Raw genomic sequence first — 15,623 nt, 5'->3', positions numbered from 1 at the left:
TAACCAACCAAACCCGCACGGCCTGCCGCTGTCTGGCAAGCTTTCCCGCTGCTTGTCCCGCGAGGACCATCCTACACATTCAGGCTTTGGCTTGCAGGGTTAACGAGAGCGGAGAGAGAAGAATCCCCGGCCCCCAGTACGGGAATGGGACATATATTTGTGAAAGAGAGTTGGTTTTGCCCTCGTCAGGAAGAAACGGTAGATTTTCTATGGGAATGATTCACATATTCCACACAAATGTTACCTGCGTATTTAATAGGTTATTTCTAGTTGTGCCAAGAAGTGATTTATCCTTAAGCCACAAATGAATCCAGTTCTGTACAGAGTTCAGCTCTGTTACGTAGGGAGAAATTTCTAGAACAACCTCCTCGCTCACTCCCTCCCTCCCTCCCTCCCTCACTCACTCACTCACTCACTCACTCAGATTGCTCCCCACCTAGTGGTGACGTTTTACACTGGATTTGTGTGAATACCAGGATGAATAGGACCAGGAGAGACCATTCATATTAACTCAAAATAATGCTTGCATTTGATGCTGCAATCCCTTAGTTAATCACTGACAAGTGTAGTGACTGTGCATTTGTAGGCAAATGTGGCAGCCAAAGGTCCCACAAACAGGCATGAAGTGAATGGGATGAGAAAAGGCCATTTGGGTCCATAAAACCTTACACTTCCATAGACCGACAAAACCTACTTCAGTATCACGATTTTATTGACAGCATCGTCACATTGACTGGAGACCTTCTGCAAACAAGCAATAATCAAAGCCATATACTTCTCCCTTCACCAATGCTACCAATGGCCTGCACTTTGTAGTCCGCAGGTTTGCTGTTCCTTGTTGCAGTATGCATTAGTTTGCATTTATCTACATAGAGAAATCCATCTGCTATTCTGTCAACCATCTGCTTTATTGGTCCAGATCTTCTGGTGTGCTATTTGTGCCCCTTGTGGGCTTTCTTCCCTCAGCAAAACCACTTTTTAAATAAAGAATTTGAACGGAATCCTTTTTCAACAGCAACAACAACAACAACAAGATTACATTTGTGTAGCGCCTTTCAGATTGGGAGGACGTCCCAAGGCGCTGGACAGTGTACAGCATTTTTCGCCCACAAAATATACAGTCCATTTGCTTTCCAGTATATCCTGTGAAGTGCTTTGAGACGTCTCAACGACCTGATAAGGCGCTATATCAAAGGCAAGGATTATTATTAATATTATTATTAACATGTAGTCACTACACTTCACGGTATATTTTCTGTGAAGCCCTTCGAGACGCCTCGAAGACGTTGATATCAGGCGCTATATCGAAGGCGAGCACGATTGAGGATGATTGCAAAAATGTATTTATTCACTTGCAAATTAAAAAAAAAAACCCCACAATAGGGCTTTTATACGTAGTGCAAAGCAAGAGTTGGTTTACAAGAGGTAAAAGCTGCGAAATCCGATTGAGACGCTTTGCTGCTGATTGATTGCCTTATTTTATCCCCATGTCCTTTATCTTGTTGTGTGTGTGTGTGTGTGTATATATGCTGTTGTTGCCAGGAGACCTGTTGCTTGTTGGTCCTCCATCACATCCCTCTGTCACGTCAAAAGCCCCCGGACAGACAGACAGACAGAGCAGGGAGGGGAAGAGAGAGAGAGAAGAGAGAGAGAGGGAGGGAGGGAGAGAGAGAGAGATCAGGAGATCCAGGCAGGGAGTCCAGCTCAGTTTAACGTGGAGTCAGACTCAGCTCTTAACTCGGTCCCTTTCGTCTCATTCTGGAACCCAAAAGTGGGGGCATCATTCAAACCCACACGAGGCGCTGAAGGGAAACGACACTTGTGTACCTGTGTGTGTGTGTGTGGGTGGGGTGTGTGGGGGGGGGGGTGTGCGGGTGATGGGGGGACGCTATTTAACCAGGACCAGTATGATGCTGTGTTTGGCTCTGTTTCTCTCGCTTTCTCTCTACGTTACAGCAGCTCCCGCCGCTTTGGTAAGTCAGAGAGAGAGAGAGAGAGAGGTTTAATTAAGCAAAAGCAAAGGGTGGTGGTGGGGGTGGGGTTGGGGGGGAGATGAAAACTGGTGGACGAGGAGAAGGATGAACATCTGGGCAGAAAGAGGTGAGCCACTGTGTTTTTTTTAAATCAAACTCTTATGATAAAATACCAGTGTTAACGCAGAACCTCTGCTGTGAACACACAGAGAGCGTTCAGACGTCCCAACTGGGCTTGTTTTTGATGGTTTTTGATGGTTTTGATGGTTTTTGATGGTTTTTGATGGTTTTGGCAAATGGGGCTTTGATAAACAGTGGTGGTAAAAAGGCAAAATAATAATGTCTTCTTGGCCTCATGTGGCCATACAATGTCTCCAGCTCTCTGTCCCTGTAAATCTCACAGTGGTTAGTGAGCTATTAAGGATAAGGGCAAAGTCGGCCTTATAATGAAATGGGTGGACATTTTATGTGTTGGTAAAAGAGTAAATGCAGAGCTTTATATATATATATATAATGTGTAATGTATATATATATAGCCAAGAGCTTTCTGTAACCATTTGAAACCGAGTAAAACTCTCTGCCCCCAAAATAGACAGTCAATTCACTTCGCAGTATGTGTTGTGAAGCGCTTTGAGACGTCTCGAAGACGCGATAAGGCGCTACATCAAATGCAAGGATTATTATTATTAAACTGTGGAAGTCTGTTTGTTAAGCTATTACAGTCAGTCATCGTCTGAATTTTCGGAGTATGGTTGTGCAAGGCCTTCGAGTGCTATTGGGTGATTTTTTTTTGAGGGGGGGGGGAGCACAAGTATTACATTATTTGCTGTTTTTATTTGAAACGTCGCTTTTGTTGCCGTCGACTTAACCCCATCCTCGTTGTGTTTTGCAGGTTGTGAGGGAAGGAAGGAAGGGAGGGAGTCAGGTCTACAGAAGTGACCTTCTGTGTTTCGCTGAAGCCACACACACTGGAGCTGCTCATGAAAAGGCTGAGAGCTTCCAAACCAATTCCCCCACCCAACCCCACCCCCTTTGGGGTCGTTTACTTGTTACCCACAAGTGACTTTTTTCTGCTTTGGGTTATACCTAAAATGTCCACTCGGAAATCTGCTTTGTGACCTCGCGTTCATTGTCACAACGGCTCTGCACTGACATCATAAAGTATCCTAACTGTCCTGGCTGGACTCGCTCCTCCTGGCTGTCATGTCAGCTCCCCTGGGCTGTGTCAACTAACTTCTGGGGAGAAATTCCCACCGGATCCAGATTAGCATAATTAAAAATAATAATGATAATGTGGCCACTCAATCCACTGCTGTTTGTGGGACAGACGCTGCTGTGCGCAAATGGCCGCCGCGTTTCGCCCACAAAATACAGTCGATTCACTTTACAGTGTATCCTGCGAAGCGCTTTGAGCCGTCGCAAGGACGTGATCAGGCGCCGTATCAAAATGCGAGGATTATTATTTTCGTAGCAGTTCACAGGGTCCCTGAAGTTTTGGCAAATGATTGGATTCAGCCTTAACCGGTGTCTCAAGAGAAGCGTAGGCAAAAAAAAAAGAGCTATTCAAAATTAATGCTTTATTTAAGAATCTGCCAGATTCCAGGACACTTTAAAATGCTGCATAAATAGAGTAAATGTGGACCTGGGGTGTGGAATGTTTATCCCATTTTTGTTTAATGATAAGGGGGCTGGAAGCAAGGATTTAAAACTGTGCCGTTTGAGATACCGTGAGAGGCAACAGACAGATAATGACCCACAGAGTCGAAGAGTCTGTTTTCCCTCTCACTCACATTGACCCCCATGGATGCTGTAAACGGGGTGTCAGTGAATGACAACAAGTCTGAGCTTATTCAGGGATCCAACTGTGCCGTAAAGATAAAATACGTCTGAGTCCATTTTATCTCAAAATTGATGGTGGTGCAGAATTGTGGGAAAGTCTTAAATTCTGCCCTAATCTGGAAACTAGCTTGTTTTTATAAGAATGGTGGGAACCGGTTTCCAAATTAAGTTCAGCTGACTTCCCCCTTCCTCACTTCGGGGGCTGAGGTCTATTGTAGCGCCATAACTGGGGTCCTGACTGACATAACACTTCGGGACATTACCCCAGGTCAAGGGTGCTATGTAAATGCAAGTTGTTCTTGTTATAGTTAACTTGACGCAGACCGGGGTTAGAACCTGGAAGCTTCTGGTTCCCACGCACCACCGGTACTGTATTGTGGCCTCAGCCTAGACTATATGGGTTCGTGGGGGGTTGAACCCACAACCTTCTGACTGAGAGATGAGAGGGCTATCAACTGAGCCAGGCTGCCACGTGCACAAAAATACAGTGGGGTCATCGAGGAATTTGTTTGCCTGTGGTAGGGTTTTAACTTTTATTTAGTGTGGAGATAAACGTATTCGGACCAAATATTTACTTAAAAATAGTTGATAAAATCCCATGATAAAATGATCTGTGTATCATCGGATAGAAAGTAGGCGTTATTTGGTCAGAGGTTAGTTACTAAGGGCAATGTTTTCGTTGATATCCAACGTGATTTATAAAAGCACTGTGAACATTCTGTCACATTTGCAGGAGGCTAAGAATGAAGCAGAAACCTTTGTTAAAGTAGTTGACTTCGACAGCCTTCCGCTGAACTACCACGATGAGGAGAACGAGGAAGAATTGGTTGGAGACAAGATCTTCCACAAATACGAGAAAATAGACAAGGCAAGTGGAAGGGGAAATGGCTGAAAGCCCACACTAGTTCTCCCGAAATATAATGATGCTGTTGTGCGTGCTGAAAGAATTGCAACCCCCCCTGAGATTCTTGATAGGACTTTATTTCACAAAACAATTACAAAATGTTTTACGAAACATTTGGATCTAAATGAACCGGGGATGAAAGGTCTGCTCGCGGTTGTGAGATTCACAATAGTATAATTGGACAATCTGGCATTTCTTGTTGGTGCTCCGAACAACTTGTTAAGGAGTCTTTATGACTTTTCTGCTGCTCTTGAAAAATCACAAGCTGGCTTCCAATTTAAGCCTGAATTTTGAGGAATTTCAGGCCTCTAGTGTTCTGATGAAGGATCAGTTGCTTAACTGTTTTTCCCTTCCAGGCTGAGGTGCTGTGCATTTTCATCGTTTTCTATTTTCATGTTAAATGTATTGATGTGTCACAGTGTCACAGTCTCCCACCCAGAGAGAAGTCAGGGATGGAGCTGTGCAAGGGTTAACCCCACCCTTTGGAACTCCATCCCACAGTTGCTTCGCTCCCTCCCTCGCCTCCTTCAAGGCACATCTCAAGACCCTCCTCTTTGACCGCGCCTTCGGCTACCCTTCCACCCCCTCCCGATCCCAAACCCCTGCCTGTCCAGCACCTTGGGACGTCCTCCCGACATGAAAGGCGCCGTGTAAATATAATTTGTTGTTGTGAGAGGGGGCGCAGGCAAAGAGATTTGGGGAGCGAGTGAGAGAGGGCGCAAGGCAAAGAGATTTGGGGAGCGAGAAAGAGAGCTGAAAAGGGTGGGGGGGTGTGGGAAGAAAAGGGCCCTGATGGTGGGACAGAGGGAGTGAGGACAGAGAAGACAGCACCGGCTGGAGGAGATTGCAAAGACAGGGAAGGGATTTTTTTAAGTCAGGATTGGGAATCTGGAGGTTGGGGCGCCCTACCACTGTGCTGCTTGCAAGGTTCTGGAAGTATTTTGTGTTCCTCTTTTAGGAAACGGATGACATCACCGGAGATACAATCCTTTCAGAAAGGGAGGTCATTGAAGAGGATGATGACAGCTTTCCTGAAAAAAGGGTTTGTACAACAGCCATATTTCTCATAGCAATAGTCACGGGTTGATATGCGGCCAGTGTATAACGAGCTAATGCAGCGACAGCACTCGGTGCGGTCAGTTGCTGGCCATTAAATAATCTATGTCGTTCACTTACGCAGGATTTTAATATCAATGGAAATATTGACATCACACTAAAGTGCAGTCAGGTATTGCGGTTTTAATGGGAATGGTAAGGGTTAGCACTGGTATAAACTGTCTGATATTTTTCCTTTGTAGTATTCCGCAGGCATTGTTGGTTTACTGGGAATGTTGTGTGTGTGTGTGTGTGTGTGTGTGTGTGGTGGAAGGGAGGAGGGGTGGGGAGGCTATTTGCACCATGTTGTGGGTCTGGGAACATCTGTGCTGCTGTTGCGTGCCTTTCGTATCGCTTTTTTTAAACAGCTTTTAGTTTTCCATTTATTTCCGAATGCAACAAAGAAGCACGGAAAGCCACAAAACTCAAAATGCGTGGTGGTGGTGGTGGTGGGGGCAAGAGTACCGGGAGCAGAACATCTATTTAAAAACTGTGAAAGTTTACCCATCTGCCTAAAACAGCCAACAAACATCACGCAGGCAAAGCTTGATGGTGCGCGTGTTATTGTAACATGGGGGAATAGCCAAGCTGGGCTGCACCCTGTCCTGATCAACTAAGAGACCTGCAATTCTCATGGTTTAAGCCTTAAAGTGTTAAGATTGTGTGGGATTTGTGAAACATGGTCTCAACTGGACTGAATTTAAAGACTTTCGCACAGTCTTAAAATTTTAGGAACCATGAGAAAGTTGCTGGGCTTATTTTTTGGTGACCATTCTGTGTCACAGAGCTTTGGAGTGGCACCCTACCTAGCTGGTTATTCCCTAACCCTTGGCTCTGAGGCCAAAGGCAGCGTCTTCGCCTACAAAAACACACAGTCACTGCACTTTGCAGTAAATCCTGTGAAGCGCTTGAGATGCCCCTCATGATGTGAAGGCCGCAATATCAAATGCATGTTTTTTTTTCCCCCCCCCTGTCGGAAACAGGCGAGCAAATGATCACCAGCTCTGTAACCAGCCTTGAGGTGCTCACGCTTGTGTCATATACGTCCTATGGATGGAGACTGCAAATTGCAATCTCACATCTGTACTAATGGTTGCATGTTTCTTCTCACTGCAAAGAAACAGATGGTCAGATTGTAAATCAAACAAGGAACCATCAGGGTGATGATTTTGCCCAGGTAATGAGGAGAGGTACGTCTCCATAGCGACAATATTTGCTTTGAGTTTTTTTTTTCCATTTCACACTCCTGTTCCACCTAAGAGGTCCTAATGTGTGTGTGTGTTTTGTTTTGCTCTGTTTGCTTCGCACTGGGAAACTGACACCTGTGAAGGTAGTGCTCTTTGTGGTGGTGTTGGCGACGCTAAAATGAACAGATTAAACGATATGCTGTGTTGGTTATGGACAGACCAAAGCATTCTCAACTGGTAGAATTGAAGTGCAAACATGTTAATCCGCTTGTTGGAGGCAGAAATTCCCCATCCCACCAAAGGGGAGCAAATAAAGGGGATCAATTTTTGTAGGATTTCTGGAGGTTTTTTGTTTTTAATTTGGGGGCTCCTTCCGGTCACCAGAAGCATGTCGGACACGTCACTCTGGCTCTGAAAAGATCCAGTAGGAGTGGCGTTCCCACCAGCCTCCGCACCGCCTGCCGCATGGCCTCTTCAGTAAGAATTCAGTTCAATACTGTATTTGCAGGCGTGCACCCCAGCACCTGATTGCTTGTTCTGTTCGCAGACCAGCAATTCCAACTCAAAGGTCTAAAATTTCAGCACTTCTCCCTGTTAATGAGTCTTCAGTCCGCAGGTCAGAAATCACTACTAACAGATGAAGGCGCTCCTTAAACCAGCGTGTGAGCGAGGCAGAGGGAGGGAGATGGGGAGGCAGAGCCCGTTGGTAACCTTGGCATTGAAAGCAGTGCTTCGAGATGCTGTTCTCATCTGGCTTCTGTAAGGAGGCACCGAGCCCAGATGATGTTATTTACAGGTCTCAGATCTGTACTGGAGTTTCACCAATGTGATTTTCACCTAAAATTATTGTTGGAAGATCGCACTGTGAAACTTTTCACTGCCTCCTTGAATCGTACCAAACGCTTGCTCCTGTTTTGATGTCTTAGGCTGTTCCATTCTGTCACGGGGAGGCACGGATACAATGCTACCTCCTTGTCTTATAGCAAAGAGTATATTGATGGGGTCTCCAATATTTAGTCAGCCTTCACAAACATCTAATGGATTATGTGATGTTATACGTTTGCCTATTAATCTGGAGAATTACTAGGAAGTGATATAATTAGGCTGATGAAATTGAATTGAACTGTGAAATTTGATTTGAAATTGCTCAATAATACATGTCTTTAAACATACAATATATTCTAGCTTCCCTCTGGCTCTGTGGTTAAAGTCACCACCAGAGCAGGAATACAATACAGTGCAATCTACACTTGTGCAGCACCTTTCACATAGGGATGACTTCCCAAAGCACTTAACAACATCAGACGCCACTCGCACCAGAATTGCAGGTTTGAATCCCAGTTTGAGTTGCGTTAGCTAATCTCAGCAGGTGGGGCATGAACGGAGCATAAAATCAGCCAGTGTTGTCTGCGAATCCCTATCCAGAGGGCCATTGCTGGAAGGTGCACATGTGTGAATGCAGAGTGAGGGCAGAATTGGGACTTGGCTGTGATGGCCTCTGTGTTTGAACAGGCTGCTAACATTCACTATCAAGGCTCACGTGTGAACAATGACCACTCGTACAAGATACCAAAAGGGAAGGTGGAAAAGAATTAAACTGCCTTCAGGAGAGGAGGGAGGGAAGAAAAATGGTTAAGAGAAGTTGGCAGAGCTAAAGTAAATTCTATTTCATTGTATGGTGCGTTATGTAAGGAGATGTGCTCCATGTCGTTGATGCATTTAATATATATATATTGCAGGGTGAAATGAGTGAGAAGTTTACCAAGAAGTAAGATGCTGTTGTTTACTGATTAAATCCACGGACGTTGAGTGAGGTAACTTACCCCGAGACCTTGTTCACTTTTTCTTAAATGCCACCACAAGGTGACCAGGGCTCTGAGACGTCGCCCGGCGTGAAGGACGCCATATAAATGCAAGTTGTTGTTGTGACCTGCAATCACTTCACTGGTGCCCACCCCCTCAACCTCATATTTCACACCCCTCTGCATTTCTTCAATATTAAACGACATTTGCCACTTGGCAGCCCCGCTCCCTAGGGCAAGACGGTATGGTCGATGTGGGGGAGGGATGAGATCAAATGGGCTTTCCTCATTCAAACCACTCTAGTCATGTCACCCCATATTTTGGAGGTGAGGGTATCAGTCAGGTGCTGGAACTCCAGAGTAGCTATTAGCTACAGAGTCCTGCCAATGTGCCTCCCAGAAAACTGGATGATGTAATGGGTATGGTTAATGGGCTTAGAAAAATCTTGAGTTAGATGATTAAATTCTGCCCACAGAAACACCTAGTGGGTCTCACAACAGCTTAGGCCAAGATCAGTTTGTTAATAAATTGTCTTGTCCACAGATTCTCCTTGAGGAGCAGCATTAGAAGAACAGTCTTAAGGATTAGGATATAGGCTAGAGCCAATAGATACAGATTTCATATATACAAAGCTTTCACGATGAAACAACCAGCCATTGTCGTTGCCAGCTAAATAAATTAAATAAAATTTTACTCTCGCAAAAGATGTGGCATGTCAACACTTTTTAAGAGTTTTGTATTCTCATGGAGGCAAGACAAATGTGAAAGGAGTGGAAAACTCAAGAGTCCAGAGATCAAGATATACAGAGCCTTGATGTCAGCACACCAATAATTTATTTAAAAGTTGGTTACTTATGAGTTATGACAATTTCCAATATATGAATTGCTTGTCATATTTTGGAGGTGACCCATTTCTGTAAATGACATGAGATAAATGCTTTGTGGGATTTGCTGTGTCGTGCGCGATAGCATACATGTTGTCTTCTGATTATTGGAGTCTATGTTATGTCGGATAAATCAGTCAACATATGGAATAACTTTGTTGGGGTGGGGGTTGGGGAGAAACAGATCTTTAAAGAATGTCAGTAGCATTTCCCACATTATGCTACTGCCTTACAGAAGAGGGCATCTGCTGTGTAAAGTGCACTCATGAAAGTTATAGTGATGGCAAATATTGTCTCTGTGAAGTGGTCCAGGATATGGTGCGTTCATGTTTTAGTGAGGGGTGGACACAGAATGTAAAAGGAATCAGAGGGAACATATTTCCTGAAGGGGTTCAAGAACCACAGATCAGGGTGCTAGGTATGGGAGCTCAGGTACAATCCCAAGATGAAATGCCATGCCTGTTCAGAGACATTTAAAGTAAGGCATTGGCATTTGGCGATGTGGTGGGAGCTTTCTGTTTAGTAAACTGCAGCAACGAAAGTTACAAATAGGAACCGAGTAAGCAAGCGTGACATAGGTTACACTTGTCCCACTGAATGTCTTTATTTCATTATGACCAGAGTCCTGCCTTGTTGAACACATGATTTCTCCAACTGTGTTTCTGAAAGGGAGCCTTCTACTAAACGAAAATAGGAAAACCACGAGAACAGTAACACTAATTTTAAAAACAATTGCAAGCCAAGGTTCTGTGGTTCTGTTACTATTACAATTGTAACAGAAATTACAATTGCCTTTTGCAGAACACAAAAGGACTACTGTTTAATGCAGACAGTTCCACCTCCATGTTCAAAGCTGACAGAAAATTCTAACTGGTTTCACCTCCACTGAGGTTTTCACACAGGACATTTTGGTGATGAGTTAGGTTTTTAAGAGCAAACTTGAGATCACAGCCCACACACAGATCATATCATGGCCTAATAAGCCTCACTAGAGACGAGCACTTGACCAGTTTGTTAATAGATTGTCTTGTTCACAGGTAATTCACCCTCATCAATGGCAGTGAGCAGCGAGGGTCAGTGACAACAGCTTTAGAAGAAGAGCCTAAGGATTATTATATAGAGTAGAGCCAGTAGATTTTTTTATTTCATATATCCTAAGACATTCCCGATGAAAGAACCATTCATTTGCCATTTTATAATAGACAACATTTGTCGAAAATAAATTAAATTTACTCTCGCAAAAGATGTGGCATGTCAACACTTTTTAAGGTTCTTGAAGGAAGTGGTGAAACCCCAAATTCTAGCTCAAGGACCACAGCTCAATGATTAAGGATCACAATAAACAACAATTTGTTAACAATAAAAATCATTTGTAGCTAGCAAGCTGAGACATTTTCTGTATGTTTTCATTTCACACTCATCATATGCTTCATTTCTAGATTACAAGTCTTTAAGCTGGTAATCCGCTGATTCCAGAGCTGAGTCTAAAGCTTTATATAAGGCAACGAATATCATTTCTACTTCATATCACATGAAATAAAATTACGCAAAATGAAAAATTATCGCTTGTGACAAATATACACGAGTTTTTCAAATGTCAGGGAACAAACATGCTACATAAATGATGGCATGACGCAGAGTCTAAAAGTGGCAGGTGGAAATAGATAATCGCGGAGGATTTTCAAGCTCAGTCCTTTTGATGTCAAGTTGAAGTTCATGTACAGTTCAGATACGAAGGGAAAACTGTCCTGTCCACCCAAAGAGATGCAAGATAAAGCAGCAAATGAGACAAGATAGAGAACATTAAGATGCAGCAATAATATTTAGCAAAAAAGCTCCGAGTACAGTAAAGTCCAAAGGTATGGCTATATGGACATCTGATAAACCTTCGGGTCAGCTTGTTAAAAGAGGAAAATTCTATCCTTCCCTCATAATTGACCACCATACTCTGGATCTATTTTAGCCAACTGAGCCACACTGAATTGCCTGTTACACTGAGCGTGAGAAGGTTCTGAAATAAAACAACTAGTTATAGCTAGAAACATTTACATTGTTTGAAAGGACTCAGTGCCGAATAGTAAACTAACACAGTAAATTCGGAACCAGAATAAGACGGATTATTGCGATAAAACACAACACTCACCAGAAACACTAGTAAAAGGAAGTGTTGGGCCCATCGATGCTCTTCTGTTTTTCCCTTGACACCTCTATGCGTTTGTTGCATTGCTTCTTTTTTATTTGTTCCGTCGATCTTCTTCCCTCCTCTCCTGCAGGCAACAGTAACTTACATTTACACAGCGTCTCATGTAAAAGATGTCTCAAAGCACGTTTTAGAATGAGACTAATATGAAATGAATGAATACTCTGATAGAGACCCGTTTACGTTTCTAAGCAAGGTGGTAGCCTGCCTCAGTTGGTAGCACTCTTGCTTCTGAGTCGAAGGCTGTAGGTTCAAGTCCCAGGTAAGGACTTTGAAAGAGAAGGAAGTTTCTCCTGATGTCCTGCCCATCATCCCTCAGGTAAAAAAATATTAGTTATTTACTTCATGGCCCTGGGAGCACATAGCAGAGACGTCAGACATCAGAGTATGCTGTTTTTAATCACAACTATTGCACTGATATCACAACTATTTAGCTAATGAGGACCTCATTCACCACTTAGCTGTACTGTGAATGTAGGTAGAGGCTATGAAGTTTTGATCTCTTTCTAAAGTTTGGGTCAGATCCCACTTGACTTTCTCAATCCTAAATATAGTATCTGGGTTTCTCTAGCTTAATGACCAATTAAACTCTCTTTACCTTTCATATGATGATCAACATGTTGTACATTTCCAACATTTTTATGTTTTTCTTTCAGCTTTTTCTCCCTGTTACACAGCAACAGATACCATTGCAATGCCATATACACGGATAATTCTGAAATTGGGATTTTTGTGCATATACAGTAAACCTCTTCTCCCCCAAAGTCTCCCTATCAGTTATATTCCTAACTACCCTGAAGACACTGACACACGCTTTGTCTGTTTTCCCATATGTATGCCATGTGTGTGCGAGCGTGATGTGTAAGGTGTGTGTATGATGTGTATGGTGTGGATAATTTGTGTGTGTATGGTGCATATTCTGTAGTTTGTTGTGTGTAAATGTATGTATGGTGTGTTTGTGGGTATCCATAGAGTTGTGATGCCTTATAATAGTAGTGCTATCCTCTTGTAGGTATGCTTGATGGACACGGATTGTGGAGAGAATGAATACTGTTCATCCCTGACTACATTAAAATGCCAGCAATGCAAACTAATCAATGCTGTAAGTATGAGATACAAATGGCTTTGTTTCCCATGTGAGGCAATGCCATATTCTTTTCAATCAATCAACCAAAACCATTTAAGAAACTGATGGCCAGGCCTCAGGGGCACCTTCACAAAATGTATAGCAGGCCTCATCCTGGCTTCAGTGACTTGACAAGAGAAAGAGCCTTCTACCTAATGCTAGCTACAATTGGCAGCCTGAACACTAATTGTGTGGCAAGTGAGGCATCTCACATAGAGAGGTGATCCGTTAAATATTTGTTGCCTTTATTTCGTGTTCCCACCCTCTGTTAGGCGTGTTCCCGGGAAGCTGAGTGCTGCCCAGGATATCTGTGTGTGTGGGGAAAGTGCACAGATGGCTTTTCCAGAGGCGAGAGGGGAACGATTTGCACCAGACAGCGTGACTGCAATTCAGGCCTGTGCTGTGCCAATCACATCTGTAAGTGAAAACTTGTTCATTTTTCCCCTTTCTTTTTGCCGATTTGAAGACGGGCAAAGAGGAGGCAAGGTGGAATTCCAGAGGTCGGGGCGTAATGGCTGAAGGAATATAAGAAGTCAATATGGTTTCTTTCATAACACTAGGTTATATATAGAAATTCATGCACTGTACAGTAATGTGTCCCTGATGTGTTTACGTTGATTTTTAAAGCTTTGCCATTTGCTGTGTGCTCTCCAATGGCAACAGAAGGGGAGAGATGTTATCAACCCGATAGTGGTCTATTGGGTTTGATCGGCTGGGAACTGAAGTTCAATGACCCTCAGGACTTCTGTCCCTGTGCTGGTGAACTGACCTGCGTCTCCACACGGTAAGGAGAGAGAGAATCTGAGGGATGAAATTCTACCTGGTCTTAGTCTGTAAGCACTTCTTTTTGTTTTAAAATTAAGAATTGTGAAAAATTCTTAATAAACCCAGAGATTATTCCACATTTAAATGATAAAATAGAACCGTAAATTGGAAGAAAGCGCATTTATTAAAATACGATTTCATGCAATAAAAAAATTCATAAATACTTTGCTAAAACGCAACCTGACTTCAGACATTTTAAGAGTATGTAAAGTGTAGGGATCTGAGGTCCAGTCAGATATGGACAGACTATCTGATTTTAGTGACCAGTTGTCCATCTGTGTCTATCAGTCTTATAAATACTGACAACAGCTCAAGCCAACAGTAATTTTTTTTGCTTTGTTGCCCTTTATTCGCCCACACAATATACAGTGAATCCACTTCACAGTATATTTCATGAAACGCTTTGAGACGTCTTGAACACGTGATAAGGCGCTATATGAAACGCAAGGATTATTATTATTTATTGGCTTCACTGGGGTTTGATTCGGATCTTGCTCCTGTAAGCCCTTGCGGGTTAACAAAACCTACTAAAGTTCACAAATTCCTTTTCTTCCCACAGCCTTGACCTAGATTCTGCATGTGTGTACTCTGACGAGATAATCACTGGCATCGATTCCATGGAGGAGAACAGAGTACCGCTCCTGCGGTCGGTGGTCCGCAGAGCTAACAACCTAGATTATTACCCGGATATACTACCAAGAGACGAAGAGCACGACCTAGCTGTTGAGAACATCCCGCAGATGGCTTACCTGTACGCAGAGAACCAAGAGGCCGACCGTGACCCGAGAATAGATGACGACATTCGCGGAGTTGTAGACGAAGGGAAAAGCTTCATCCTTGGCCTGAATGATGAGAAAGAGAAGATGGATCTCAGTCGAGCTGAGTACAAAGAGCTGAAACGGCTGGCAGACGATATTGGCCTTCACTTCAGACCAGAATATTTCTAAATGACTTGTCTTTTCAAACAGGCTTATAAAAATATGATTTCAGGCGGCTATCAGCCCTAGCGTACATCACCATCACAACTACTTCAGTCCTGAAGTTTGTTGAGCATGAAGCTTTAGTGCATTTCTGTTCAGGAGACAAGATGCTTGCACGAGCTTTGTTTCTGAGGTGTTTTTTTTAAGCTGAGCATCACTTGATAGCATCGTGCTAGATTTGGAACATATTTAGGGGGAGAAACCTTTCAGGGGATTCGGAGATGGGGTGTGGGGGGGGGATGCTTTCAATGTGAAATTCTGCCTCACTTTTAAGTAACTTTTAAGTAAGGAGTATTTCAAATTTAAGGTGATTTTCCCCCAGTGGGCAAATGAATAATTCAGAGGCACTTGTTGAACTCGTTCGTTTTCAAGAAGGCAATCAATCCAACGGTCTACGTACAAAAGTTTTAGATATTTATTACTAAGTTTGCCTCACGTCAGTAATCGCGACAATCGACAGAGAAACAAGAAAAAAAAAGGCATCACGGGTGGAATTTATTCTTAACGTGAGTCGCGGCTACCAAACCCGTTAATTAAATGCACAGCTTGACCAACGTGCGCGAGGGGCTCGATTTTATTTTAAATGCCGCCCCGGCCGAGATGAGCTAAATTTCAGTGCTTCGACCCGATCGTCGCGGGAGCTCCGCCGATCCGCCGCCGCCGCCGCATCGCCTCAAACGGTCCTCCGCCACATTGCGGGCCATGGAACTCGCCCGCAAACGCGCAGCGGTCAAGCCCGGTCGGTCGCTGCACCGCGCAAATAAATCCTGCAAACCGCTTCGGGGGGAAGCCCTCCCCGACGTCGCG

The 15,623-nt window shown here is 43.7% G+C and overlaps 1 protein-coding gene and 1 long non-coding RNA gene across 3 annotated transcripts in view; both read left to right on the top strand.

Moving 5' to 3' along the window:
• The window catches only part of LOC121851261, a 3,769-nt gene extending 2,737 nt beyond the window's left edge, over nt 1-1,032 (top strand). The window contains exon 3 of the long non-coding RNA XR_006085872.1: nt 1,016-1,032. This is a non-coding gene — a long non-coding RNA (uncharacterized LOC121851261). The remainder of the gene's footprint in view (nt 1-1,015) is intronic.
• LOC103190149 (dickkopf-related protein 3) overlaps nt 1-15,370 on the top strand; it is a 19,733-nt gene extending 4,363 nt beyond the window's left edge. Inside the window, exons 1-7 of one of the 2 annotated variants that reach the window (XM_042344976.1) lie at nt 1,860-1,973; nt 4,546-4,680; nt 5,675-5,758; nt 12,898-12,987; nt 13,284-13,428; nt 13,639-13,795; nt 14,396-15,370. In XM_042344976.1, coding sequence (XP_042200910.1) covers nt 1,878-1,973; nt 4,546-4,680; nt 5,675-5,758; nt 12,898-12,987; nt 13,284-13,428; nt 13,639-13,795; nt 14,396-14,783 — 1,095 coding nt within the window. In that variant the 5' untranslated portion in view covers nt 1,860-1,877 and the 3' untranslated portion in view covers nt 14,784-15,370. Of the gene's footprint in view, nt 1-1,859; nt 1,974-4,545; nt 4,681-5,674; nt 5,759-12,897; nt 12,988-13,283; nt 13,429-13,638; nt 13,796-14,395 lie in introns of those variants that run through there. The other variant, XM_007910836.2, reaches the window with a different exon arrangement.
• The last annotated feature ends 253 nt before the right edge of the window (nt 15,371-15,623 follow it).

Source organism: Callorhinchus milii, unplaced genomic scaffold, assembly GCF_018977255.1.
Source record: "Callorhinchus milii isolate IMCB2004 unplaced genomic scaffold, IMCB_Cmil_1.0 Scaffold31, whole genome shotgun sequence".
Lineage (NCBI taxonomy): Eukaryota > Metazoa > Chordata > Chondrichthyes > Chimaeriformes > Callorhinchidae > Callorhinchus > Callorhinchus milii.
Note: the sequence above shows the minus strand (reverse complement) of the source record. Positions and strands in the feature narration are given on the sequence as shown.